The sequence below is a fragment of the Patagioenas fasciata genome, chromosome 28, assembly GCF_037038585.1.
Source record: "Patagioenas fasciata isolate bPatFas1 chromosome 28, bPatFas1.hap1, whole genome shotgun sequence".
NCBI classification, from domain to species: Eukaryota; Metazoa; Chordata; class Aves; order Columbiformes; family Columbidae; genus Patagioenas; species Patagioenas fasciata.
In genome coordinates this window covers 2,481,048-2,499,202 of record NC_092547.1, presented here as the reverse complement: position 1 = coordinate 2,499,202, position 18,155 = coordinate 2,481,048, and the positions used below count along the sequence as shown (strand labels likewise).

Sequence of the window (18,155 nt, the reverse complement as noted above, 5' to 3'; positions counted from 1 at the left end):
TAATAAATACTTGAACTTTATTCCACCAATTCTCGTCTGGAGTTAGTAGATTTTAGTGTTTGATCTCTAGATAATATTTGATCTTTATATGATATTTAATCTTTATATAATATTGAATGTTTCTATAATAAATAGATTAACTTTTGACCACTAATTTGTGTCTGGAGTTAATATATTTTAATGTTTGATTTTGTATTCTATTTAATCTTTATTTAATATTTAATACTTATATAATAAATATGCAAACGTTTTCCCACCAATTCTTGTCTGGAGTTAGTAGATTTTAATGTTTGATCTTTAGATCATGTTTGAGCTTTGTATAATATTTAATGTATCTATAATCAATAGATGAACTTTTTAACACTATTTTGTGTCTGGAGCGAATGTATTTAAATATTTGATCTCGTGTAACATTCCATCTCTCTATAACCTTTAATGTTTCTATGATAAATACGTCAACTCTTCCCGCTCCTCAGTGTCTCGTTCATCTCTTTTCCTCTCTGAGACTGCACCGCGGTCTGAGAGTTTCCACCTTTTCCCCGTTGTCTCCATCACGGCATTTGTTGCTCCTGGCAAAAAGACGACCCCGAATTTAAGCTGCCTCTTGCGTTCTGGTTGTACTTCAACTGCCCGGGGAGCCAGCACACTGTTGTCAGGTTGTCAGGTTCTGGTGACAGCCTTAGAACCGGTGACGTGCACCAACCCTGCCTGTGCCCTTGGTGTGAGCAGCTCCACTTGCTCCTCACCCTGGGGAAACTGCTCCTGGCTCCGGGTCTGTCACCCTCGCTGCGGGGTCTGCACCAGCCGGGGCTCCGGGGGCTTCGCTCTCGTGCTCCACAGCAGAGGACAAACCCCACGCTCACAGGAGAACACAATAACTCATGGAGCAGCTGAGCTTCACAGCAAAGGGGAAAAAGAGCAGAAAAAGAGCAGAACAGCGGAGAAGGGTTTGCACTGGCTCCTGCCTTCCCAAAACACAGTCAGTGCTGAGCAGGGAAAGCCCGGACAGCACCAGCCCAGGAGCTGAAAGCACAAGTGCGGTCACCTGCTGAAGTGAAGGGTGTTTGGGGTTGCACTGGGAAGCAGTTTTAGTCCTTCTGGGTGAGCAGCCTGGGTGGTGCTCACCGCATTGGGAAGAAGAAACCCAAATGAACAAAACAAGTAGAATTTTTGGTAGATATGGGGGCAACACTAATGAAAACCTGAAAAGAAGAAACTCCAACCCCATGATGGGAGGGGCCTTTTCTTGTTTTGTTAACTACAGAAACAGCTGTTGGGAGGGCAGGGAAAGGATGGACACGCGTCTCTCGAGTTAGAGGAGCCCTGATGGAAGAAAGAACCTGGAAAGTAACTCAATAACCAGGGGAACTGAAATTGAAGTTGACACGGGATTGGTGATGTAACTACTATTAGTGTTATTGATGTGAATGCCCAGTATAAATGAAAATGAGAATGGCTTAATAGCTAAATGTGTTGAACCGAGTTGTATATGTAATTCTCATTTTATATCTGATGTTTAGGTTGTAAATGGACTGTGGTATAAGCATATCCACAAAGGGAACTTACCGACAGGATTGTGTAAGAAATGTCTAAGAACAGAAGATAAGGAAACCGGGGCTCGGTTGAGGATTCCAGTTGCCGCTGGAAGAATAGAAAAAGAATAGCGGAGAATGGTGGGAGGTATTTACGGAAGGGGTGAATGGGAATTTAGAGCCCACCAGTGATGAGGAGAACAGAGTGCAGACAGAGAAACCACATTCCGTGTTGCTCCTGTTGTTCCTGGGAAGTGAAGGCCAAGAGTTGGGAAACGATAAAAAGTCGCCACGCTAACGGTAAAAACAGGAAAGGCGGGGACACGGCCCTCGCTGCCGAGAAGATGACGAACTCGGCTGCGGCTGCAACCTGCTCGGCCAGAGAGGCAGAGGGTGCAGAACCCTGGACCTGATCCCCTTGCTGGCAGTGGTGACTTATTGTTCCCAACTTAGCCTGGCCAATCCCTGTACCAAGTGCTACGAGCGTGTGAGAATAGGGAGACTAACCCAATATGTTCTACATTATCACGCTCCTATTAATTCTGGATGTTATGATAGAAAAAAATTGGAGAAGTGTGAAATCCAAGGGCAGGAATGATGGGTAGCAACTAACCTAGAGAAAGGTGGACTCGCTGTAGGCTCTGCCTCCTGCCCTAGGGGAGAACAGAGGATCTGTTTTACACAAGGTGGTGAGTGGGGCTATTCAGATGGAGGGGGAGTGCAAGATCAGTAGAAGGAGGAGTTAGTTAAGAGTGCCACTCAGGAATTAAAAGGAAAGCAAGAGCAACAGAAATTGGTACAGAACAGCAGTGATTGGTATGAGGAAATAAGGCAAAAAGACAAAGGATTACAATTACCGACAGCAGGGAAAAACCTGTTTATAGATCTTATGGAAAAGACAGCCCGAGAATTAAATGTCACCTCGTGCTGGATATGTGGGGGGTCTCAAATGACTGAATACGTTGGACGAACCCCTTGTCAGTTAGCGTTGAGGGCAAATTCGTCAAGTACCTCTATTCCTCCCACTTGGTGGCCAGGTCCACCTAATGGATATTGGTCTCGAAACTGTAGCCTGGTGGAAGAAAATAGGGTTCGTGATAGTATGTGCATTTCTGCGTTTACTGTTTGTGCCGTGCATGATCCCGTGCTTTATTCAGTTACTACATTCAGCAGTCCAAGGCATGCAAATCTCAGCCATGCCTATCGATCCTGAAATGGCAGCAAAAGGAACGGGGTATAAATTAATGATTTTAGGCAGGTGCTGGCTAACTTTGAAGTCAAAGCACGAATCAATGGGATAAAAAGCAAAAAGGGGAACTGTGAGAAATGCAGCTGTGGTTCGTGCTGAGAAGATGTTTAATGTTTACAGATATAACCAAATGGGGCACGGGCTCTGAACCTGGAAAAGGAAAAGGTGGTGAAGTTCTATGTAAAAAGTTAGGAAACTTGTTTATGAAGTTATATTGATAGAGGGAAATAACATTTTAAAGGGTTAACCAACTACATAGTAAGAGCCTACTAACGAACTAACACTTTAAGCCACAGAATGAATATCTAGTTCAGAACTGTATGTAAGCAATTGTGCTAGGAATCTTTAAAGGGCCAGGAGTAAAATCCCAGCGCGTGGTGCGTGTGCGTGAAGCAGCTCCGGGAGCGCTCGCCCCGGGCTCTGCCGCAGCACACGTTGTGTTGCACGCACAGTCTGATGCCCACGCTCCCGGCTCGGTCCGTCTGTCCCGCTCCCGGCGCCTTGTCCGGCTGAGCAAGGGCTCGGACTGCGGGCGGGCTGAGGGCGGGGCAAGGGGGCGCGCGCGGAGCGGCGGCGAGCTGCGATTGGCCGGCTGCGGGCGGCGCGTGCCGCCGCGAGGCCGCGTCCGGTCGCCGTGGTGCCGGCGGAGCCGTCGCCGCCGTTGGCGTGGGGGCGAGCGGTCGGTGCGAGAGAGAGCGGGAGTGCGGGGCTGGCGGAGCCGGCAGCAGCCCTGCCTGCGGACGCGGACACAGCGCCATGTGCGGGATCGGCTGCGGGCCCTGCTGCGGACGGGTATGAGCGAGCCGGGCCCCGCCGCCCGCCCTCCCCAGGTAAATTGTCCCTTTAGTGCTAAAAAATGTAATAGTTCTTTTTGCAGTTTCACTTCATAAAAGGGATTTGTGTAATGCTTTCTCATTTCTTAAAAGGCATGGCTAAAAAAAAGAGATTAAATTTGAAATATAGTGTGATATATCACACTGAGGAAGGAAAACCATGAGCCAGCACTGGGCCCTTGTGGCCAGGAAGCCAATGATACCCGGGGTGGGTTAGAAGGGGGTGGTCAGTAGGTCAGAGAGGTTCTCCTGCCCCTCTGCTCTGCCCTGGGGAGACCACACCTGGAATATTGTGTCCAGTTGTGGCCCCTCAGCTCCAGAAGGACAGGGAACTGCTGGAGAGAGTCCAGCGCAGCCACCAAGATGCTGAAGGGAGTGGAGCATCTCCCGTGTGAGGAAAGGCTGAGGGAGCTGGGGCTCTGGAGCTGGAGAAGAGGAGACTGAGGGGTGACCTCATTAATGTTTATAAATATGTAAAGGGTGAGTGTCAGGAGGATGGAGCCAGGCTCTTCTCAGTGACAACCAGTGACAGGACAAGGGGTGACGGGTACAAACTGAGACACAAAAGGTTCCTCTTAAATTTGACAAGAAACTTCTTCATGGTGAGGGTGTCAGAGCCTGGCCCAGGCTGCCCATGGGGGTTGTGGAGTCTCCTTCTCTGCAGACATTCAAACCCGCCTGGACCCCTTCCTGTGGAACCTCAGCTGGGTGTTCCTGCTCCTGGATGAGCTTTCCAGGTCCCTTCCAACCCCTGACATTCTGGGATTCTGTGAAAGGGTTATTAGACATTGGAACAGGCTGCCCATGGCAGCGGTGGGGTCACCATCCCTGGAGGGGTTTAAAAGGGACATAGATGAGGTCCTGAGGGACATGGGGCAGTGCCAGGGGTGGGTTGACGGTTGCACTCGATGGTCTCTTCCAACCAAAATGTTTCTATGATCCTATCTATTTTTTGCATTGTAATAGTGTCTGAATTTCAGGGTTCATGTGATCTTGTCCCGGTACTTTTGCAAGGACGTTAAAAGTAAATGTGTTGCTATCTGCAATTCAAAACTGTTTTTCCGTTGTTTTCTAACAGGCTCGGAACTTCCCCTTTCGGAACCTGTCTCTTTGGAGATGCTGGAGAAGACCAAGGAGGAGGACACCCAGGCAGAAGAGAGACGAGGAAGATGTGGAGTCTCTGCACAGCCTTGAGGAGACTCTGACCAAGCCAACCAAGGAAGAAGTGGAGAGCCCAGAGTGTACTGAGGAGACTCCAGAGCGCGTTGAGGAGACTCCAGAGCGCATTGAGCAGACTCTAAGCGAGACAAGAGAGGAAGATGTGGAGACTACAAGCAAGGTATCAGACAAAGACGCAGAGACTCCAGAGCGCGTTGAGAACGGTCTAAGCAAGGCAACAGAGGAAGACACAGAGACTGCAGAGTGCACAGAGGAGACTCCAAGCGAGCCAACTGAAGAAGACGTGGAGACTCCACAGAGCCTGGAAGAAAATGTGAGGAACCAACCTGGGGAAGACGTGGAGGTTCCACAGAGCGTTCAAGAGGCAAGTCACTGGTGCACAGACAGTTCTGTATGACTTAGGGATATTTTAGAGTTAAAAGAGGTAAAAAAAAACCAGAAAAGCAACCCCCAAAAAAACCCCAAACCCCAGCTTCCCCAAACCAGGATTTGGTTGCACTGCACTCAAATCCTTTCTAATTGAGTTGTTGCTGTGCTTAAGGCTATGGTAGTCAGTAAAGCCCTGAAACTTTAATTATTCAAGTGGTATGTATGCAGAAAAAGCATTATGTGGTTGCAGGGGGACCAGTATATGTATTTCTGAAGTTAATTGTTACATCTATTTTCAATTCTCTAGTGCTTTGCTCCTCAACATGTATCAGCATGTTAATACAGCGGCTGTTAGTGGTGGGGTTCAGGAGATCTGGACTCTCTGGTTTAATTCTTACCTCTTTCATTGACTTGTGCAGTAAGTTGTGCACTCAGCTCCTCTCTGCTTTCAGTTAAAAGCCCAAAAAGGCCCAGGTAACTGAAGGCAGCTAAAAAGTGGCAACTGAAGTGAGCGTTGTTGAGGTGTTGTGAGATCCTGGTGCTGGCATGCTGGTGTCTGCAGCCTGCGCTTGTGCAGGGACCATGTTCCTTTCTCTCTGACTTGTTTCTCTTGGCCCTTTTCCTGGCAGAGCACAACTGAGGATGGAGCTGAAGACGCACAAGAAGGAGCTGTTGACTGCGACAGCCTGAGAAGAGCGCAGATCCAGCAGACTGACAGCGAAGGAGCAAGATGGCTCGGGGTAAGTAAAGCTGGCATGGTGGCCAAGCCCCCAGCTGATCAAAGTGTCCTCACTTCATTGCAATCGGTGCAGCTGTGGCCGTTTGAGCCAGAGGGTCAGGAGGTGGGTAGAACTTTCATGTTATGTTGCGATGTTTCTACATTTTCTTCAGGATCCAAGGCAATAATATAAGAACTTGCTTTGGTGTAGTGTCCAGGTTGGTAGTATAGAGACTTTGAGTGGCAGATTTCCCATCTCTGCCTCCTGTTTTTACCGGGAGAAATAGCAGAAAGTATTTTTGACCTCCTGTACATTTTCCAGCTGATGGGAAGAGTTCTTAGTGATGCTGCATTTGTAGAGTGATTTGGAGGCTTTTCAGCTGAAAAGCGTTGGCTGGTAGTGGACGTGTCTGAGAGAAATGCAGCTCTAACTGAAAATTTCATAGAACCCGTGTTGAAAGGAATACAACTGGTTTTGTTCATTTTGAGTGAGTTGGGCTTTATTACCAATTCCTTTAAGTACTGAGAAGCTTGAAACCTTGCTTAGTATCTTCTTGTAGAGGTTGGAGTAAGTGAAGGAACTTAGATCTTTCATGCTGCAAGAAGTCTGACAAACCTTTCTTAAACTTCTGGATGCTAAGAAAGCATCCGGGGTTTTTGAATGGTTGGCCCTGTTATGAGAGAATGGTCAGTTTCAAAGGCAACCAGGAGATTACAGCTTAAGCACTGGAAACACTTGCCTGTTTCAATAAGAAATGTCTTGATTGTCCTCCAGTATTTGATACAGCATTTGGTGTTTGGAGAGCCCAAACCGACAAAATTGTTTAGTAACTAGAGATGGACTATTCCTGTGAAAAGGTGGAATGGAATCTGTGTTTCGTTGTGCAAGCTCTGTCGGGGCTCTGGCTTCTGTCTGAGTTTTGTGCTTTGTCTTTGTTTCCACTTTGTAGGCTGAAGGGGACCAGTTCCCTGCAGGACACACTGTCAGCCCGGACGAGACGTGCAACAGCAGGGCCCTGAAAGCTGGAACTTTGGAAAAGCTGGTGGAGACGCTTCCGACGGCCTTTGCCGATAATGACTTCACATACATCAGCATCTTCCTCTCCACGTACAGGGCCTTTGCCGATAATGACTTCACATACATCAGCATCTTCCTCTCCACGTACAGGGCCTTTGCCGATAATGACTTCACATACATCAGCATCTTCCTCTCCACGTACAGGGACTTTGCTTCCACCAGCACAGTCCTGGAACTGCTCCTGGACAGGTGAGAGCCGGGACAGAATGGAAACTGAGCCGTCATTTATTATACACGACAGGGGGATGTTGACAGAAAAGAATCCTGCAAAATTCAGGATTTCAGCGTAAACACACCATGTGTAAATGCACGTTGCCCACATCCCAAATCTCATTAAAGCTTAAGCGCCAGGTGGGGAAAGCGTGCGTGGTCTGACCGCTAAGGAACCAAACTGGGACCGACACAAGAAAACCAATACAGCTTGTCCCTTAAAAAAAGACCAGTGCACGGGGGATATGTGCAAACCCTTCATCTCTGCCGCAGCTTCCCCAGCCACGGTGGAATTGTCCAGCATGAAGCCCTTGTCTTCATGCCAATTGTATATGAATATGCCAATATCTATATGTTTATGCCAATTGTATATGGATTACGCTGTTTGGGTTGCTCAGTAGAGGTTCCTCTAAACAGCCATCTCATTTTTTCAGATACGGAAACCTGGAGATCTCGGGCTCTGAAGAACATGGAACCCAGAATTCCCCCGGATCCAGCACAGTGCTCAGGACGTAAGTTTGGTTTTGCAGCGCCCAGCGAGCCCCAGTCAGGGTTCGGTGCTGGAGCGGGACGTGGGCAGCAGAGCTGTTGTTTCATTTGACAATTCACAGCCCTGTTTGCTTCAAGGAGCTTGTGTAAAGGCCAAGTATCAGCTGTCTCATAACACATCCAATAATACAACGCAGAGAAAATATGAATGACTGCGCTGGTTTCTCAAGGTGTAATTGAAGAAGCAGCCTTTAGTTTCCTATGAAGTATTATCTTAATAATATTTCTTGCCTAAAAAGAACAAATTAAATTCTGTGCTCACAGAAGTGTCCATACTGCCCTCACGTGGGGGATGAATGTCTCAGTGTTCCTGTTGTTATATTAGGTACAGATCCATGCGATTGCATCAATACCTGCTGCATACAACCCATGTGTTCTCTCTGAATTTGCTCACAGTGCGATGGCATCGATTTTACAAGCCTGGCTCGACCAATGTGCCGACGATTTCCGAGAGCCGCCCGACTACGTGTGTCTGCAGAAGGTGCTGAGTTATCTGAAGAAGAACATGCCCGGCTCTGACCCGGAGAAGAGGGCGCAGAACCTCCTGGAGCAGTTCCAGAAAGAAGAATGGGAGAATGATGGTAAAGTACCTTTCTCTGCTGTCTGTGTGTTCTCCCAGCGTCAAGCCTGACACATCCCCTTATCCAGAGCACAAAGCTTCCTGTGCCGTGAGCCGAAAAGTCGTAAGAGCTCACGTGGTATGTGAATGAGTACTGGAATCAACTTCCAGCCTTCGTAGGCAGACTGAGTTCTACTACATGCATTTTTCTCACGTTACCTGCGTGTTTCTCAGACCCCGTTGGCTCTGGAGCGCATAACGGTAGGACTGGTGTGCAGAAAAGGCCCAGGTTTAGACTTAGTGCTGCGGCAGCCAAGGCTGCTGATCAATTCTGTACAGCCCTGCAGCCCTGAATCCAGCTCTGGTTTAGTGCCGAGTCCAGCCCAGGGCGTCCGGGGGCCTGTCCTGAAGCTGCTGGAGCCACGATTGGTTTCGTATATTTTGCATTACTTTCTCTCCTCATCAGTAGTACTAGCAAAGCACGTTTTAACTTTCCAACTGGTCTCTCTCCCTTCTCCTCCTCTTCCCTTGAAATGTGGACATAAGAGCATTCTCAGCGTAATATTTTGGGAGTATAATTGCAGTCTTGTCTCTTTGCAGTTCAGCTGTTTTTCAGAGTATAGAATGCGTAAATGCTGACAAGCAGATTATCAAAGTTCTGCAGTGTTAATAAGGAGTTGTTGTGGGGGGGTTGGTGGGTTTGTTCTTTCCAAAGAATGGTTAGTGAATGGGTTAAGGCACTTCTCAGCTAAGAGACCCTGAACAGCTCAGTTCTCCCTATTTCTTTTTCTTCTACCTTCTCTTTGCCCATTTAATCTTCTGGACCTTCTCTATCTCCCTAAAATATGCAGCACGGTGAGGCCGTTACCCCAGGCAGGTCCCTTTGCATGTTCTGTTCTTCTATGTAGTGATTTTCCAAATACCTGCTTTGATTACTTGTTTTCTGTATAAATTCACTGACTCGTGTTTTCCCCGCTGGCCAGACGCGTTCCACAGCCTTTCTCCCTGCACCCCGGACGAGGAAGAGGAACTGGAGATCAGCGGCCCAGAAGAATTCTCGCTGTCCCAAGAAGACCTGGTGGCAGAACAGCTGACATACATGGATGCGGTATGTAGATCATAGGTATTACTTGAAATGCTCGGGGAAAGAGTTCTGGGCTTCTCATTGTTTGTTTGTTTGTTTTTTAACTTATATCGGTGTAAGTCTGTTGTTCCAGAACCGCTCTGTTGCTGGGACACAGAGCGCAGCTCTGCTTGGTTATCCAGACTTGCTTCATTGATTGGGCTTTTCCTTCAGTTCTTCTGAAGGTGTTTGTCTTTTTGTTATACAGTGTGGATGTAGACTGTGTGGCCTCTTTTGCAAAGTTTAACATTTGACCCCTCAGAAATAGCGTATTTTGACTGTATCTTAGGCTACCTCACCTGAAGATGTAGAAGTACTTTGTAACTGTAGAGCTCCGATTTGGCTTATTTGTATCAATCTCTTTCAAAAGTATCATGATATAGAAATCTTTCCCCCTGGTAATGTAAGTGATAGAAAGGTGTCTTTTATTTTTCCAGGACAGTTTAGCTGACAGTTCTTTTAGGGCGTCAGGCCTAAAGAGTTATACCAAAGTGTATATTTTAAACTGGAGAGAAAACCAATATTTCCCTTTTAATACCATACTGGATTCAGCTGCAGTTTGTACTGTAACCGTGCATTTCTTGCTGTGGGCAGTAGCGCTCCAGGCTGAGTTGGACACCTCTGTTTCCCTCTAGACACTCTTCCAGAACGTTGTGCCCCACCACTGCCTGGGCTGCATCTGGTCCCGAAGGGACAAGAAAGAGAACAAACAGCTGGCACAGAGCATCAGAGCCACCATCTCGCAGTTCAACGCCGTCACCAACTGCGTGCTCAGCACCATCCTGGAGAGCAAAGAATTAAAGACACAGCCAAGAGCGAAGATCTTGGAGAAGTGGATCCGTATCGGACGTGTAAAGCGTTTATTCGCGACTGTTTAACGTTCCTTGTGCGGGTGCCGTGGAGCTGGGAGGGGACAGGGGGGTTGTAGCGGGGAGTGATATTTTTGATGCTCAGTATTTGTAGAGCTGCCCGCTTAGCAGGGAGAATGTGCAGCAAGCAGGACACGGGGCAGACAGAAGAGCACTGACTATTGGTGATGCTGACGTTTAACGCTCCTGTGTTTCTAACCGCTCCTTTCACAGCAATGTAGGATCCTGAACAACTTTTCGTCTCTGAAGGCCATCGTTTCCGCCTTGCAGTCCACCTCGGTTTATCGCCGGAAGAAGACCAGGGCCTGCGTTCCAAAGTAAGGCTGTGCAGTGTGTCACTGGATGTGTTTTGGTGCTTTTATCTTTTCTGTGCCCAACTGTTAACGATTCTTGAGAAAAAAATTGTCCCCTGATCTGATTCAGAGTGCTTACAAACAACTTAAATCATTGAATCTTTTCCTGTACAGGGACACAATGCTGATGTTCGAAGAGCTTTGCGAAATCTTCTCCGACTGTGACAACTTTGCGACGAGCAGGGAGCTGCTGCTGAAGGGGGGAATTAGCTTGAGTTGCCAGGTTGTGATCTCACCCGAAGCCGAGCTCAGCCCTGTTCCTGACCAATGAGCTCCCGTATGCGGTGCTTTGGGGAAGACGGGTCTGTAAATCCCGGCTTTTCTGCCGGGGCGAGAGGTGCCGCACAGCGAGATTTGACGCAGAGGAGTTACGAATGAGCACTTTGGCTTATATACCGCTCTGTGCAGACATGAACCGCTGGCTGAGATACCAAGGATGATGTCGTGAAAGCATCATTTACAAGAGCGCTGTTTGGTGAAGCAGACTAGTTGTATTTGGTTTGCTTCCACAGGAGTATTCTAATTAGTATAATTATTACTTCTCAGTCAATTAATCCACCATTGCTCTGACCGTTTGCAGGGAGTCACACAAGGCACGGTACCTTACCTGGGTACCTTCCTCCCTGACCTCGTCATGCTGGACACAGCCCTTCAGGACTATCTCGAGGTAATTTGGGGCAATTTTTGGAATCCTAAATCTCCTCCCTCCCTTGCAGACACTGTGTCTGCTCCTGCATCTTCCACTGGGTGCTAGTGCAGTTCTTAAAAAGAGAGGAATGTATTTAACAAATAGACTCAGGTACACGAGTGCTGTGGCTTATCCTAGAGCTGGAAACGGGTCTTTGTAGAGGCCTTTGGTCAGGGCAGCTCTGGCCCGTCCCTTGGTGTCGCTACTTCATCCTGTTCATCCTGTTTGTGATTAACTCCAGCCGAGCCTGTGCTCTTCTCCTCCGATCCCTTCTCTGTCCTTCCAACAGGGCGGCCTGATCAATTTTGAGAAGCGGCGAAGGGTAAGTGGAACGGTGACTGTTCTGTGATCGTTAGTGCCTGACGCTCTCTGCTAGAGCGTTCTCTTGGCGAGGCCTGTTGTCTTTGCTGGGCGTATCCAACAGCCGCTCACGTTACTCAGAGGGTGAGGAAGGAACAGTCCCCGGCACGCTGTGAACCTCTGCCGGGCTGTGCGGGGCGGCGCGGGAAGAGAAATTCCTTTTAGATGCGGGCAGCAGGGGAAGAGGAGCCGCAGGGCACTCGCTGCCGCGGGAGTTACGTCTGGGGCACGTTCCCCCCGTTTGGTGTTCACGGGAACACGTTACACGAGCGTGTTCTGTGTGCTGGGAGCGCATCAGACCTGCTGGCGTGAGACCTTTGCTGGCCGCAAGATGCAGTCTGTGACCGTCTTCCTTGTGCTGCAGTAAATAGTTGTGGGTCAAAGGTGCAGAGAGCGAAGCGGGTACCTGGGACCGAGAAATCAAGGCTGAGCGTTGCCTTCCAGCCTGAGCCTTGTTGGTCAGAGATCAGTAGGAGCGAAGGTGCCGGGGTTTCCTCTGTCCGAGGGCAGTTTGTCCTGGATCTGTTGCTGCGTGTGTTTAGTGTATTAACGAGACTGGCTTGATTTTTCTAATTAGAATTCCTATTTTATTATTTGTTTTCTTAGGAGTTTGAAGTAATCGCACAAATGAAGCTGTTGCAGTCCTCATGTAACAGCTATTGCGTGACAGGAGATGAGAAATTCGTGCAGTGGTTTAGGAGGCAGCGGCATTGAAGTGATGAGGAGAGGTAGGGTCTCAGCCCAGCTGGCGAAGCAGCTTTTCTTCCCCCGCAGGCAGGTTCAGGTTCTCTCAGCCTTGAGCTCTGCGCTGCCAGGAGCTGCTCCCGGAGAGTGGAAATACACACGCACAGAGCTGCGCTCCTCCTCGTGGGGATGAACCCTCTGGGACGTGGGAGTGACCCAGGGCTTCTCAAATATGGCCACTTTGAGATATTTAACTAACGGTATTGCCTGTTCTGCAGTTTCCGTCTGTCACGTGAAATCGAAGGAGCAGCTCCTGACCAGAGCACCGCAGCGGGCAGAGCTCAGAAGAGCGTGGTGAAGAGATTCAGCCTGTGAGTACAACGGGGAGGGGGTTTGGTGTGTGAATATGAACTGGAATAAATCAAACACCAGCTGACAAACCTGGCTGGGGATCCAGAGCACTGCAGTGCTGCGAGGAGACACCGCCAGCTAGAAATACGTATTGCTGTTGTCTCTTTCTATTGGTGTAAGTAGCCATGAGGGTTATCGACTAAAGACTGCAGAAATAACTCTAAGGTGTCAGACAAAGGAACAATTTTAGTGCTGGATTATAAATTCAATTCAAATTTGCAGCAGCAAAACAGAGCAAATAAGGATAGAGTCTAATTTGCTATACACACACAAACAATAGGCCACTCGAGATAGGAAAACACAACAGCAGGTCAGATTGTTGAAGCAAGTGACAGCTGTGCTCAGCCCAGCTCTGTTGTGCTTTCTTTTCTCCCCTAGGCCGTTCCTGGGCTTGGGGGTGAGCGCCCTCAGCACCCCCGTCAACGCGCAGCCCAAACCTGCTCCAGGTGGGAGCTCTGGGGACAGCACCGTCACCATCGTCCCTCCCACCGACACTGCTGAGGAGCCTCAGCACAAGGTAGGGCCCGGGCCCTGTGTTCAGCACAAACAGCCTGTGCGAGGCTGCTGACGCTGCCGGCGGCCCCAGGCGCTTGGCCAAGCCTGTGGATCTTGACTGGAGCGTTGCTGGCAGTGGAATGGAGGGACCTGAGCTCTGGGAAAGGCGATTTTGGGGGGAGGGCTCATGTACATCAGCCCAGCCTAATTCTGGGGCAGGCAGAGCAGCTGAGCAAGTGAGAAGCAGGTGAGGTCAGAGCTCACCAGCCCTGTGGTTTGACCTGCCAGGAACTGCCCAGACCAAGCCTGGTCTGGGCTGGGTTCCGTTCCCAGGGAGCTTTGTCCTGCAGACTCTGCTCTCTTGACCTAAGCTGCCTTAACTGGGTTGCCGAAGCCCTTGTTAAGGCTGTTGTGCTGAAGAGTGTCATCTTTAGCTTTTGGATCTTTGAAATTCAATGGTAATGAATGTGTTTGATCTCGTCTCCCCCCTTGCTGCCATCTGATGACAAGTGCTCCAAGAAGTGCCCCGGCCCCGTGACTCCCGTTCCATCAAAAGAAGTGCCGCCAGTCCTGCCAGTCTACAACCAGCAGAGCGGAGAGAGCTGCGTCATCCGCACCAGCGTAGAAGAGGACAGAAGCGGCAACATCTACAGGAGCATCCTGGTGAGCGGTGGGAACAGCAAAGCGCTGTTACTGTGGGTGGTGTTTTCACCCCAGGTGACTTGAATGGTGCTTTTAGTTTCGGAAACACCTATTCCCCGATCAGACCTCCTTGGCAGGGAACGTGACCGATGTTACAAATCAAAACATGTGGAGCAGGGGATGAATGAGAGGTTTGCAAAGAGCATCTCTCAAGGTTTCTGGCCTTGAAATTGAAGCTTGTATTTGATCAACAATGCCAAGGGAAGCACTCTGAGCAAGTGCCGGCTTTGCTGCCCCTGCTCTTCTGCCAGCGCCGGCTGTTGTGTGTCCAGCTCAGCACTGGGGTGTGTGAGCTGTGACACAAGGTGCCCCTTCCCCAGCAAACCCAGCTCCAAGGCCCAGAATCTTTGCAGGACATCGCAGAAAGTGTTTAGCAGGGGAGACTGTGGATTAATGGATGTCTGCAAACAGCAGCTGGGGCAGCTCTTGCTGCGGATTCGATGGCTGCTGAGAACAAGGTCTCACCTCTCCGAGTGGTTGCTCAGGAGAGCAGAGGCTGTGATTCCCTGCTGCATTTCTAGAGCAGTGTCTGTTGTCTTGAACTAACTCCACCCCCAGGTGTCGCAAAGAGCGTGTTTTAGCGTCTGGCAGAATCTGCGACTTGGTTACCAAGCGACTCCTTGCAACTCCCTCTTTGCAGCTGAGTAACCGAGAGAAGGCTCCTGCTGTCACCCAGCGAGCCATGGAGAAGCACAACCTGCAGTCTGGCTCGGCCGAGGATTACGAGCTGGTCCAGATCATCTCCGAGGACAAAGGTGGGGAAGCAGAACTCTGCTGCTGCTGCTGCTGCTGGAAGAGCTCTGCTGCATTTTGCCGGCAAGAGTAACATGCGGAGCGACGTCAGAAACGCCATCGCCACGTTGTCCCAGCTGCCGGTGAGAATAAACCCCCAACGCTGAGTGGGGCGCCCATGAACGCTCGCTCTGCTCCCTCTCTTGCGGAGCTGGCGATCCCACCCAAGGCGAACGTGTTCTACGCCATGAGCACCCAGGGCAACTTCGACTGCATCCTGAGAAGAAAAGCTGCAGCACAGGAGGAGCCCGCACTTCATGGGTTGTAATGGCTGAGCTCTGGATAGGATTTACTGTTTATATTATAAGTATGTAAACTTTTTTCCCCCCAGTTTTAGTCTGGAGTTCATATATTTTAATATGTGACCTGTATATAATGTTTGAGCTTTGTATCATATTTAATATTTCTATAACGAGTATATTAACTTTTTTCCAGTGTTTGTCTGCAGTTAATGTATTTTAATACTCGATGTGTTTATCATATTTAATCTTTCCATACTTCTACAGAAACCTTCAATATTATATCATCTTTTTTCTACTGATGTCTGCTTGGAGTTCCTATATTTAAATAGCTTAGCTTTATAGAATATTTTAGCTTGTATAATATTCAGTATTCACAGAATAAGTACGTAAACTTTTTTCCACTAATTTCTCCTTGGAGTTAATATATTTAAATGTTTTAGCTGTATCTCGTATTTGAGCTTTATTTAATATCTTTTATTTAACATACTGATATTTAATATTTATGTGATATTTTTATTTAATGTACTAATGTTTAATATTTATTTAATATGTTTATTTAATGTACTAATATTTAATATTTATTTACTATGTACATAGACCTTCCCCAATAATTATTTTCTGGAGTTGATATATTTTATTATTAAATCTTTATACAATATTTCATCCTTGTATAATATTTAATATTGATATGATAAGTATATCAACTTTTTTCAACCCATTTTTGTCTGGAGTTAATGTATTTTAATGTTTCTTCTGTAGATAGTGTTTGAGCTTTATATCACATATCTAGAGATGCATATAAAATAAATAGAGAAACTTTTTTCCACCCTTTTTTTCTGGAGTTAATAGATACTAATAACTGAGCTTTATAGAACACATCATCTTTATTTAATATTTATAGAATAAATACTTGAACTTTTTTCCACCAATTCTTGTCTGGCATTAAAATATTCTAATATTTGATCCCTATGTCATATTCAATCTTTACATGGATGTAACATCTCTATCATAAATACGTCACTTTTTTTCCACTAATTCTTCTCTTGAGTTAATATATATTAAGATTTGAGCTTTTATATCATACATAATCTTTATTTAATACATAATCTTTATTTACATAATAAATATGTGAACTTTTTTCCCCCACCAATTCTTGTCTGGCATTAAAATATTTTAATAGTTGATCCTTATGTAGTATTTAGTTTTTATAGATATGTAACATTTCTATAATAAATATGTAACTTTTTTCAACTAATTTTTGTCTGGAGTTAATATAGTTTAATATTTGATCCTTATATCATATTTAATCTCTATATATTATTTAATGTTTCTATAAAAATACGTAAACATTTTTCCAGTATTTTTTGATCTGGAGTTACTAGGATTACTATTTAAGCTTTATATAACACATAATCTTTATTTAATATTTATATAATAAATACTTGAACTTTATTCCACCAATTCTCGTCTGGAGTTAGTAGATTTTAGTGTTTGATCTCTAGATAATATTTGATCTTTATATGATATTTAATCTTCATATAATATTGAATGTTTCTATAATAAATGGATTAACTTTTGACCACTAATTTGTGTCTGGAGTTAATATATTTTAATGTTTGATTTTGTATTCTATTTAATCTTTATTTAATATTTAATACTTATATAATAAATATGCAAACGTTTTCCCACCAATTCTTGTCTGGAGTTAGTAGATTTTAATGTTTGATCTTTAGATCATGTTTGAGCTTTGTATAATATTTAATGTATCTATAATAAATAGATGAACTTTTTAACACTATTTTGTGTCTGGAGCGAATGTATTTAAATATTTGATCTCGTGTAACATTCCATCTCTCTATAACCTTTAATGTTTCTATGATAAATACGTCAACTCTTCCCGCTCATCAGTGTCTCGTTCATCTCTTTTCCTCTCTGAGACTGCACCGCGGTCTGAGAGTTTCCACCTTTTCCCCGTTGTCTCCATCACGGCATTTGTTGCTCCTGGCAAAAAGACGACCCCGAATTTAAGCTGCCTCTTGCGTTCTGGTTGTACTTCAACTGCCCGGGGAGCCAGCACACTGTTGTCAGGTTGTCAGGTTCTGGTGACAGCCTTAGAACCGGTGACGTGCACCAACCCTGCCTGTGCCCTTGGTGTGAGCAGCTCCACTTGCTCCTCACCCTGGGGAAACTGCTCCTGGCTCCGGGTCTGTCACCCTCGCTGCGGGGTCTGCACCAGCCGGGGCTCCGGGGGCTTCGCGCTCGTGCTCCACAGCAGAGGACAAACCCCACGCTCACAGGAGAACACAATAACTCATGGAGCAGCTGAGCTTCACAGCAAAGGGGAAAAAGAGCAGAAAAAGAGCAGAACAGCGGAGAAGGGTTTGCACTGGCTCCTGCCTTCCCAAAACACAGTCAGTGCTGAGCAGGGAAAGCCCGGACAGCACCAGCCCAGGAGCTGAAAGCACAGACAGAGAACCAGCGCCTGTCAGAGCTGTGGAACCGCTGGGCAGCCACCGGGTCTTGCAGATGGAAATAAATAGAAAAGTGCACCTACACGCACACGTACGGGTGAAAGAACAGTCGGCTCCACTGAGGCCATGAAAGGGACACATTCATCTAATTCATTACATTTAGATCCTTAATTATGTCTCTCCCGTCCGTGAAACCTTCAAACCTCTTGTACTATTAATAACTCGCTTCCTAAATCAACTAAAAAAAAAAAACCCACGCACCTCAAACCAAACAAACAAATAAAAAAAGCAAAAACCCCAGCTGCAGTGTCAAGTAGTTTTTAATAAATTGCTACTGCTCTGCTTAGGGAAATCAAAGTTAAACAGAGCTCTGCAGTGTGTCTGTCCCTTCCGTCTCCAGCCCCCGGCGGGGAGAACTGTGAGGAACACCAGGGCCGTTTCATGGAGAAACTGCTCCCGTGGGATCACAACGGGTCAGGAGAGGAACGGCTGGGAACCCAGAGCTGTGCTGACACACGTGCTGCTCCTACCCGCACCGACAGCGGCACCGCGCTGGATGCTCCGCTTCGCAGACGTCCTGCTGCTGAGGGCCGCGCCAAGCGTCTGCCGCCGTCTGGAGCATCGCCGTGCTGCACCGCGCTTCACACAGAGCCGGGCTGCCGCTCGTGAAGCCAGAGCTGAGGAGGAAA

The 18,155-nt window shown here is 47.2% G+C and overlaps 1 protein-coding gene across 1 annotated transcript; it reads left to right on the top strand.

The window, feature by feature from the left end:
- Nucleotides 1–3,404: 3,404 nt before the first annotated feature.
- On the top strand, nucleotides 3,405–15,612 carry LOC139825797 (ral guanine nucleotide dissociation stimulator-like 1). The gene is made up of 17 exons (XM_071800045.1): nucleotides 3,405–3,611; nucleotides 4,693–5,157; nucleotides 5,792–5,902; nucleotides 6,831–7,147; nucleotides 7,603–7,680; nucleotides 8,114–8,298; nucleotides 9,260–9,384; nucleotides 10,035–10,250; nucleotides 10,482–10,585; nucleotides 10,736–10,844; nucleotides 11,202–11,288; nucleotides 11,599–11,631; nucleotides 12,276–12,371; nucleotides 12,636–12,724; nucleotides 13,143–13,281; nucleotides 13,770–13,922; nucleotides 14,602–15,612. The coding sequence occupies exons 1-17, from the start codon at nucleotides 3,576–3,578 to the stop codon at nucleotides 14,785–14,787; spliced, it is 2,529 nt and encodes an 842-aa protein (XP_071656146.1). The 5' UTR covers nucleotides 3,405–3,575; the 3' UTR covers nucleotides 14,788–15,612.
- The last annotated feature ends 2,543 nt before the right edge of the window (nucleotides 15,613–18,155 follow it).

Bases quoted from the DNA above. Each gene is read 5' to 3' on its own strand.
- LOC139825797 (XM_071800045.1), top strand. From the start codon at position 3,576: ATGAGCGAGCCGGGCCCCGCCGCCCGCCCTCCCCAG. The intron at 5,158-5,791 runs GCAAGTCACTGG...TTTTCCTGGCAG, and splicing joins TTCCACAGAGCGTTCAAGAG to AGCACAACTGAGGATGGAGC. The intron at 11,289-11,598 runs GTAATTTGGGGC...TCCTTCCAACAG, and splicing joins CCCTTCAGGACTATCTCGAG to GGCGGCCTGATCAATTTTGA.